This window comes from Penaeus japonicus, unplaced genomic scaffold (assembly GCF_977035675.1).
Source record: "Penaeus japonicus unplaced genomic scaffold, GWHDUDI00000001_assembly GWHDUDI00000001, whole genome shotgun sequence".
NCBI lineage: Eukaryota > Metazoa > Arthropoda > Malacostraca > Decapoda > Penaeidae > Penaeus > Penaeus japonicus.
In genome coordinates, this window is record NW_028234403.1 from 25,195,211 (window position 1) to 25,205,210 (window position 10,000).

General features: G+C 35.5%; 1 protein-coding gene across 1 annotated transcript in view; it reads left to right on the forward strand.

Moving 5' to 3' along the window:
* Nucleotides 1-722: 722 nt before the first annotated feature.
* Nucleotides 723-10,000, forward strand: part of LOC122244942 (monocarboxylate transporter 13) — a 10,338-nt gene continuing 1,060 nt past the window's right edge. Inside the window, exons 1-3 of the mRNA XM_043002903.2 lie at nt 723-1,387; nt 2,410-2,680; nt 9,800-10,000. The exon at nt 9,800-10,000 is cut by the window's right edge and continues 390 nt beyond it. Of these exons, the coding sequence (XP_042858837.2) occupies nt 1,025-1,387; nt 2,410-2,680; nt 9,800-10,000 (835 nt within the window). The 5' untranslated portion in view covers nt 723-1,024. The remainder of the gene's footprint in view (nt 1,388-2,409; nt 2,681-9,799) is intronic.

Here is a 10,000-nt window from a genome sequence, read left to right on the forward strand (position 1 = left end):
TATTATATATATATAGATAATATTTATTTATGTGTTGTGTGTGTGTGTATTATTATATGTATGTATGTATGTAGGGATTTTATATGTATATTTTTATATATATATTTTTTATAATTTTTTATTTATTTATGTATGTTTATTTATATATATATATATTTATTATTTAAATAATATTTTATAATGTTATAATATATATGTTGTATGTTTGTTAGTATGTATAATATATATTTATATATATTTATATATAATATATATTATTTATATGTGTGTGAAATATATATGTATATATATATGTTTATTCTTATATAAAATATATATATATATAAAAAATATATTATATATATATATATAATTCATATATATTTTTTATATATATTTTAGTTTATTAGGTATGTTTTTATTTATATATTATTTTTATATATAAGAGAGAGGAGAGATAGAGAAAAGGATTGAAAAGAGGGGAGATTGAGAGAGAGAGGAGAGGAGAGAGAGGAGAGAGAGAGAGGAGAGAGAGAGAGATATTTAATATATATTATTATATATATATATATATATTATATATTATATATAAAATTTTTCCTTTATATATGTATATATACCATTGTAACTTTCATTATCATCCTTATCCTAGTTATAACTACATTCTTCTTCGTCTTCCCACCAGGTGTGTGCATGTGAGCGGAAGGCGGTCCGGCACGACCTTCCTTGCCAGTTCATAGCCAGTCGCCTTCGTGGAAGGGCGTGTGGAGCAGCGTGTCCGTTTTGTGGAATTTCCGTTTTGTAGAATTATTTTTTCTCTCTTTTAAACGATTATGTCGTAAAGGTGAAAGTAAAACAGAAATTGAATTACTACCTAAAAGCATATTAGGAAAGTTGTGACTTACGCTAGCGCTGTATAATTCGCCGTATCCCTCTAGGAAGTTTACTCTGCCCATATATATATTTTTTTTTTCTTTTTCCGTATATGCGTAACAAAGTGTGTTGCGTAACGTTGTTATGACTGATATAATACGAGTGTCAAATCATGAGTGTCGTAATGAATATAAACCAATCAACAAAAGATGAGGGAGGTGAGATCAACCTCGCATACAGTCACGACACAGGATCGCCGCCTGGCCTTGACCACGCCAGAGGTGACTCCCCGGGCCAAGTGTCCCTGCCCATAGCCTCACCACCTCTGGGCAGCGCAGAGGGCGAGGCAGGGGGCCGACAGGAAGACGACGTCAATTCAGGGGAGCTTCATTGCGCCCCGACGAACAGCAGCAGCGCGTCTTCGGGGACGGCGAGCGACCCACGCCAAGGGGATGCTGATGTCGAAGGGAAGGAATCTGGCGCTGTCGATGGCGGTTGGGGCTGGATGGTGGCGATCGGCGCGGCTCTTATCATGGTGAGCGTAAAATCTGGCACAGAATAGGGACTCTAATCACAGAGTGTCACGCTCAAAGGGTTGTACTTCCTTCCTGATTGTTTTCTTGGCATGTTTTATGAAAGGTAAGGTGTTCTTTCTCTCTCTCTCTCTCTCTCTCTCTCTCTCTCTCTCTCTCTCTCTCTCTCTCTCTCTCTCTCTCTCTCTCTCTCTCTCTATCCTCGTCCCTATCCCTTTCCCTTTCTCTATCATTCTCCCGTTCACTCTTCCTTTTTTCTCTCCCCGTCCTTCTCTCTCTCTCTCTCTCTCTCTCTCTCTCTCTCTCTCTCTATCTTCCATTGTGTTTGTGTGTGTGTGGTCTGTATACGTGTTTATATTTATATTTATATATAATATATATATATATAATAAATTTTTTATATATATATTTTTTTTTATATATATAAATAATATATAATATATATATTTTTATATTTTTATTATTATTTACATCTTTATATTATCATATATATTACTTTTATATATAAAATATATATATATACATATAAACATGTATATATGTATATGTGTGTATAGATAGATAGACAGCTATATGATAGGTATGTGCATACAGCATGTGTATGTGTGCGTAACGTGTTAAAGATTTTCCTATTGTTTTTTTCAATGTTGCTTTGTCATGCCAAGTAACGACAGGATCCGCAGTTGCATCGCGCGCGTGTTCGTGTATATATATCCTTGAGTACAGACACTAAAGGTGTATTTTTTTCTTGACTTTTTTATCATTCCTATCTATACATAGTTTTTTATATATATTTTCAGGCGTTGGTATATACTTTAGTGGGAAATAATGCAGTGGACCGAAGTATGATGTAGTAATGATCATGAAATAATAGATAATCAATTCAATTCACTCGTATTCGCAATATCATCCGTCCACCGATATCATGAACTTGACATCTGTGTGCTATTTGATGTTAAGGAAAGAGACTGCCTGCTCTCAACCTCACTCTTCTGGTCACGTTTCTCGCTTCCCTCCCCTCCAGATGCTGATCAACGTGCTGGGCCCTTGTTTTAGCATAATATTCTCCAGATTCTTGCTAGATCTTGGAACATCATCAACCACCGTAGGGCTGATCTTCAATAGCTTCCAATTCTTGTGGAATTTCTCTGGACCGATCTTGGGTCCGCTGCTGAAAGAATTTAGCTGGAGAAAAGTGGCCATGACTTGCTCCCTCGGAGTCTTTGCTTCCCTCATGCTGTCAGCATTCGCCACTTCGTCAGGGTTCCTCCTCTTCTCTTACTCCGTGCTGGGAGGTCAGTTCATCTGGTAATTTTGTTGTTTTTTAAAGGACCGAGTGGTGTATTTTTTTAAAATTCTTTTTTAAATAATCGGAAAGATAAATGATGACCCTTTTTAGGTCACCAAAGAAAACCGGTAACTTAATTTTTTACTTTAATTACAGGAATAAGCTGTGGTCTCTTATCAAACTTGTGCTTCCTGATTATTCCACATTATTTTGCCAAGCGACGCGGTTCCCAAGCCAAAGATGGCAGGTGTCTTACAGGACCAATTTACCCCCTATGCTGGTCCTACTGCAAGAAGATTATGATTTCACGGGCGCCAATCATCACGGCGCGGTAGTGTTGCACTGTTGTGCGGCGTGCCCTCTCCGACCGTGGACCAACCCCCGAAAAAGCTTCGCCCGAGGAACCCAAAGACCGCGTCTGGAGTTTGTTCTGAGAGTTTTCCCGCGGTACTTCCCAAATCTCTAACCTGAAGTCCGCCGAGAGCTGCATCTCGCTGTGAGCGGGCCTTTACTCTCAGTTGGCCCCACTTCTTGCATTAATGCCCTTTGCTGTGCAAGCAGCGGGTTACTCTCTTCAAGCTGCAGCTTGGTGTGTTACCACATCTGCTGTGTGCAATTTAGTCGCCCGTTTAATTGTCTCCGTCTTATCCGATTGGCCAAAGTTCAGTATGAGAGCCTGTTAAAGGTAGCGGCGACCTTGCTGAAGACTGTAGGTGGCTATATATTGTGTTTCTGTGAATGTACCTTTTGATTTGGTATTGAGAAAAAAGGTCGAATAGGAAACCCTCTAATTTCTCGCCAGAAATGTAAAGGTCCCTCTTTGCCTTGCAGCATTTAGTATGATTCATGACATCACATGGTTGACTGTGGTGATGGGGGTCTGGGGTTTCGGGGTCGGCAGCTACATGGGGATCTACAACCTCATCATGGTGCACTACATGGGTCTGGACAAACTGACTCCCACCATTGGTGCACGTTTTCCCTTTTTGGCATTGGGTTCGGCCTATTGGGCCGGGGATAGGTGAGTGTGGTTTATACCCCGATGCAGGTTGCCAAATTAAAAAGGTGTTCTCCCTTGGGGTCGTCTACAGTGTGGTGTGTTGTGTGTGTGTGTGTGGGGGATTTTAGGGTTTGATGTATATAGTTGCTTTCTGGAAGTAAGCACCTCAGAGTTTCTGAAATCAGAAATTCCGCTTACCTCATGGCCTCCTTTCAGGCTTGATGAGACCTGGCGAGAGTATCGGCGGCTGTGGGTTCTGGAGGGATGGCCCGTGGCTTCGTGCTCTGGGGTCTTCTGCGGCGGCGTGCGGTGGGAGAGGAGGGAGTCAGGCACCCCAATAAATTCAATAAACACTTCTTTTTTAGGGTTGTTTCATCCCCCCCCCCTTATTATCTTTTTATCTATCTATCATCTCTCTCTCTCACTTTCTTTTTCTCTCTTTCTCTCTCTCTCTCTATCTCTCCTCTCTCTCTCTCTCTCTTCTCTTTCTCTATCTTTCCCCCTTTCTTTCTTTCTTCTTTTCTCTCTCTTCTACCCTCTCTCTTTCTTCTCTCTCTTCTCTCTCTCTTCTCTCCCCTCTCTTCTCTCTCCTCCTTTCTCTCTTTTTCTTTTCTTCTTCTTCCCCTTTTTTTTTTCTTTCTCTCTCTTTAATTATGAATTTATTATCTTATATAAAATTTTTTATTTATTTTATATATATAAAATTATATTTAGACATTAATATAATATATTTAAAATAACTATTTAATATTTCTTTTTTATTTTTTTATTTATATATTTTTATTTTTATTAGGATATCGGTGAAAAATATATAATTATAATTATATATAATTTTTTTTATAATAATTAAATCATTATTAATATATAATATATATATTATTTATTATTATAACGGATTTCAATATTTTTTTATATATTTTTTTTTATATATATTATTAAATATTTATTTTTAACTGAAACATTATATATACAATATAAATTTTTATTTATATATTTTTATTCAAATCCCATTTTTTATATTTAATCTTGGATATATTATAAAATATTTATATATTTAATTATGTGTGTGTGTGTTATATATATATATATATATTATATTTTAAAATATATATTTTAATATATGTATGTAAATTTTATGTGTTATCTTTAATATTATATATATATATATATATGTATTTTTTTTTATTTAAAACACACACAGCATCAACACTTCCCACACACACTTAAACACACAAAATTATATACACACACACACACCACAAACACACACTTTTTAATATTATATAATATATTTTATATTTATATAATATATTATTTTATAATATATATACATATTATAAAATAAAACCCATAATATGTAATAACATATATATATATATTATATATAAATTTTTAAACTTTTAAATAATATATATATATATATATATATTTTTATAATAAATATATATTTTATATATATATAATAAATGTATATAAATTTTTTTCATTAAAAATATATATATTTATTTTTATTATTTTTTTATAATATTTTTAAATTATAAATATTTTATATTTGATTTTATTTTTTTACATATTTTATGTGTGTTGTGTGTGTTTTTGTGGTATATTATAAAATATATTTTATATAATATATTTATATTTAATTTTATATTTAAAAATATATGGGATTTTATATTTATAATATATTAATATAATATGTATGTAAATATTTCTATTTTTTTATATATATATATATATATATTATATAGATATATATACACATATATATATTCATGTATATATTTTTTTTTCTTTCTTTTTTTCTTGGGTGTGCGTACACCGTGAATATGTGCGTGCAAGCGTGAATTATATACGAAATCGTACAGGTTACTCATCCGGTTTCTCAATGGACAGGATGTCTAAGTGTCAATTTGCTGATTACTCGTGTATACAAATTTTCTTCCTTTATCGTCGAAATTCCCAGGCTAGATTTATTTTCGCTAATACTCCTAGATCAACAAACATACCCATAAAACATGTATATAGTACGAGGAAAGAGAAGGAAAGTCTGTGTGTTTATATATATATATATATATATGCATATAATATATATATTATATACATATATATATATAATATAATAAGATATATATATATATATTTATATATATAAATATATATATATATATATAATATATATATCTATGTGTGGTGTGTGTGTGTGTGTTGTGTCTGTGTGTGGTAGTGTGTGTGTGTGTGTGGGTATTTAATATATATATATATTATATATATATATATAATATATAATATATATTATATATATGTATATATGTATTTGTGTATGATGTATGTTGTATGTAAATAATATGTATGCATATATAATGTATGTATAGAGACATATTTATATATATATATATATATATATATATATATATATAATATATATATATATATATGTGTTGTGTTAGGTGTATATATTATATGTTATGTATTATGTATGTATATATATATGTAATATATATATATATATATAATATATATATATATATATATAAATGTAGTATGTATAAATATATATATATATATATATAAAATATAATATCATATTATATATAATATCTATGTATATATATATATATAAGTTATGTATGTATGTATGTATGTATATATATTATATACTATATATAATATATATATATAATATATATATATGTGTGTGTATAATATATTATATATATATGTATATATCATATATCTTATCATAACTAATATATATATATATATATTTATATATAGAATAGATATTCATATAATGTTTGTATATATATGTTTGTTTATATAGTATGTATAATATATATATATATTATATATATAGAGAGAGAAAGAGAGAGAAGAGAGAGCGAGAAGCGAGAGGGAGAAGAGAGAGATAGAGGAAGAGAGAGAGAGAGAGAAAGAGAGAATGTTTATATATATATATATATATATATATATATATATATATATATATATATATATATATATACATTTCCTATATATGTATATATACCATTGTAACTTTCATTATCATCCTTATCCTAGTTATAACTACATTCTTCTTCGTCTTCCCACCAGGTGTGTGCATGTGAGCGGAAGGCGGTCCGGCACGACCTTCCTTGCCAGTTCATAGCCAGTCGCCTTCGTGGAAGGGCGTTGTGGGAAGATGAGGGGAGATCAGCGTGTGTCCGGTTTTGTCGTAGAAGTGTATATCCGTTTTGTTTAGGTAGGAATTCAGATTTTTCTCTCTTGTTTAACACGATTATGTCCCGCGGATATGTATAGAAGGTTGTGGAAAGGTAAGAATAACAGAATTGGAGTATTACTACCTAACGAAAGCATATTATGAAAGACTTGTGACTTAGCGCATAGCGGCGTATATAATTCGGCCGGTGGTATCCCTCTAGGAAGAGTTTACCTCTTGTCCCATATATATATTTTTTTCTTTCTCTTTTTATCTTTTTGACGCCGTAGTATGCGTAACAAAGTGTGGGTTGCGGGAGCGTAACGTTGTTATGACTGATATAATACAAGTGTCAAATCATGAGTGTCGTAATGAATATAATAACCAATTCAGAAACAAGAAAGGATGATGGGAGGGTGAGGGATTTCAACCTGCCAAGCATACAGTCCACGATCACAGGATCGGCCGCTCCTGGCGCGCTTGATCGCACCCCAAGGGAAGGTTTGACTTCCCCGGGCCAAGTTCTCCACCCTTCTCCCTGGCCGCATTAGCCTGCTACAAAGCCCTCTCAACCACTCCTCACATTTCTAAACCGGCACCTCTCAGCCGGGGCAATAGCGCATGGGAGGGCGAAGGGCGCACAGGGACGGGCCGACAGGAAGCGCGGACGTCGTATTCATGGGGAGGCTGCATCATTGCGCCCGCGAGATTAACGAGACTCACAGCAGCGCGTCTTCAGGGGACGGCGCTCGCATGTAACGCGACCCACGCAAAGGATGCTGATGTGCGAAGCGGGAGAGGGGAATCATGTGGCGCATAAATCTATCTGTGCGATGGCGTGTTAGGGGCTGGAATTGGTGTGCGGGCGATTCAGGGCGCGAGCTCTCATAACATAGTAGTGAGCGGTAAAAATCTGTCAACAAGGCAAGTAGGTGACTTCTAATTCACAGAGTGGTGCTCCACGCTCAGAAAGGGTTGTACTTCCTTCCTGATTATTTTTGTCTTTTGGCATGTTTTAATGAAAGGTGAAGGTGTTCTTTCTCTCTCACTTCTCTCTCGTTCTCTCTCTCCTGCATTCTCGCACTGCTACGTCTCTGACATCTGCTGGCTCGCTCTATCTCTGATCTCTCATCTCTCTCCTCTCTTAGACTCTTCCGTCTACGCCTCTTCTTCTCCTCCTCACCCTCTCTCTCTCATCCGCTGCTTCTCTCTCTAATGTTCCTCGGTCCCAAATCCCTTTCCTTTCCCTTTCTCTATCATTCTCCACGTGTCACTCTTCCTTTTTTCCTCTCACGCCGTCGCCTTCTGCTTGTCTTTCTTCTGCTCCTCGCTTCGCGTGCTCGTGCTAGTGCTCTGCTGCGCATCTCATCCTTATCTCTGCTCGCATCTTCTCTCCTCTCTACTGCTGCTTCCATCTGACTCTCTTCTCTCTGGAGGTCATCCTCTCTCTCTCTCACTTCTCGACCATATGTGTGTGTGTGTGGCTGTGTGTCTGTATACGTGTATAAATATATATATATATAATATATATATCATATATATCATATATATATATAATGATATATATATGATATATATAAATATATATAAGTATATATATATAATATATTTATATAGATATATATATATATACATACATATATATACATAGGTATATATACATAAATAGCAGTATACATCATAATATATATACATATAAACATGGTATAATATGTAAATGAGGTGTGTTGGGGTGGTTGTGTTGCTAGTTAATCTTTGGATAGCGTTGAGTCAGGATAGATATGATAGACACGGGCTTATATGAGCGGGTATGGTATGGTGTCATACAACAGCATGGTGTATGTGTGCGTAACGTGTTAAAGATTTTCCTATTGTTTTTTTCAATGTTGCCTTCCCCTCCCCTTGTCCCCCCCCCCACCCCCCCCCCACTGGTTCGACCCCCCCCCCACACCTGTTGTCATGCCAGCTGTTTACGACAGGATCCGCCGCAGTGTCAGTTGCATCTGCGCGGCGGTGTTTTGGTTCGTTGTATATATATCCTTGAGTTACGAGACCACTAAGAAAGGTTGTATTTTTTTTCTTAGATTTTTTTGTTATCATTCCAACTATTTCTGATGACATGGAGTTTTTTTATATCATATTTTCAGGCGTTTGGTTTATCATACTTTAGGTGCGCGGTAAATAATGCAGTGGACCGAAGTATGATGTAGTAATGATCATGAAATAATAGATAATCAGTTCATTTATTTTTCATTATACCTAACACTCCTATTCGCAATATCATCCGTCCACCGATATCATGAACTTGACATCCGTGTGCCATTTGATGTTAAGGAAAGAGACTGCATGGCTCGAGGGCTTCAACACTGCAATCGACGCAATTTGATAGTAATTCTGGTGGGGTGCACGTTTTTTTCCTCGCTTCCCTCCCTCTAGCAGATGCTGGATTCAACGTGCTGTGGGCTTACGTGCTGGGCCCTTGTTTTAGCATAATATTCTCCAGATTCTTGCTAGATCTTGGAACATCATCAACCACCGTAGGGCTGATCTTCAATAGCTTCCAATTTTTGTGGAATTTCTCTGGACCGATCTTGGGTCCGCTGCTGAAAGAATTTAGCTGGAGAAAAGTGGCCATGACTTGCTCCCTTCCGTGGGGAGTGGGGCGGTGTGGGGGGCTTGCCCTCTCATGGCTGGGGGGATGGGATGCAATTCGGCACTGACTTCGGTCAGGGTTCCATCCTCATTCTCTTACTCTCCGGTGCTGTGGCGGAGGTTGTCAGTTCATCTGGTCATTTTGTTGTTTTTTAAAGGACCGAGTGCTGTAAATTTTTAAAAATTCATTTTTAACATATATCTGGCTGATGATAAATGATGACCCTTTATAGGTCACCAAAGAAAACCGGTAACTTAATTTTTTACTTTAATTACAGGAATAAGCTGTGGTCTCTTATCAAACTTGTGCTTCCTGATTATTCCACATTATTTTGCCAAGCGACGCGGTGTGGCAAATGCCATAATGATGGCAGGTGTCTCTACAGGACCAATTTTAGCCCCTATGCTGGTCCGTTACCTGCAAGAAGAATATGATTTCACGGGCGCCACAATCATCACGAGCGCCGTAGTGTTGCACT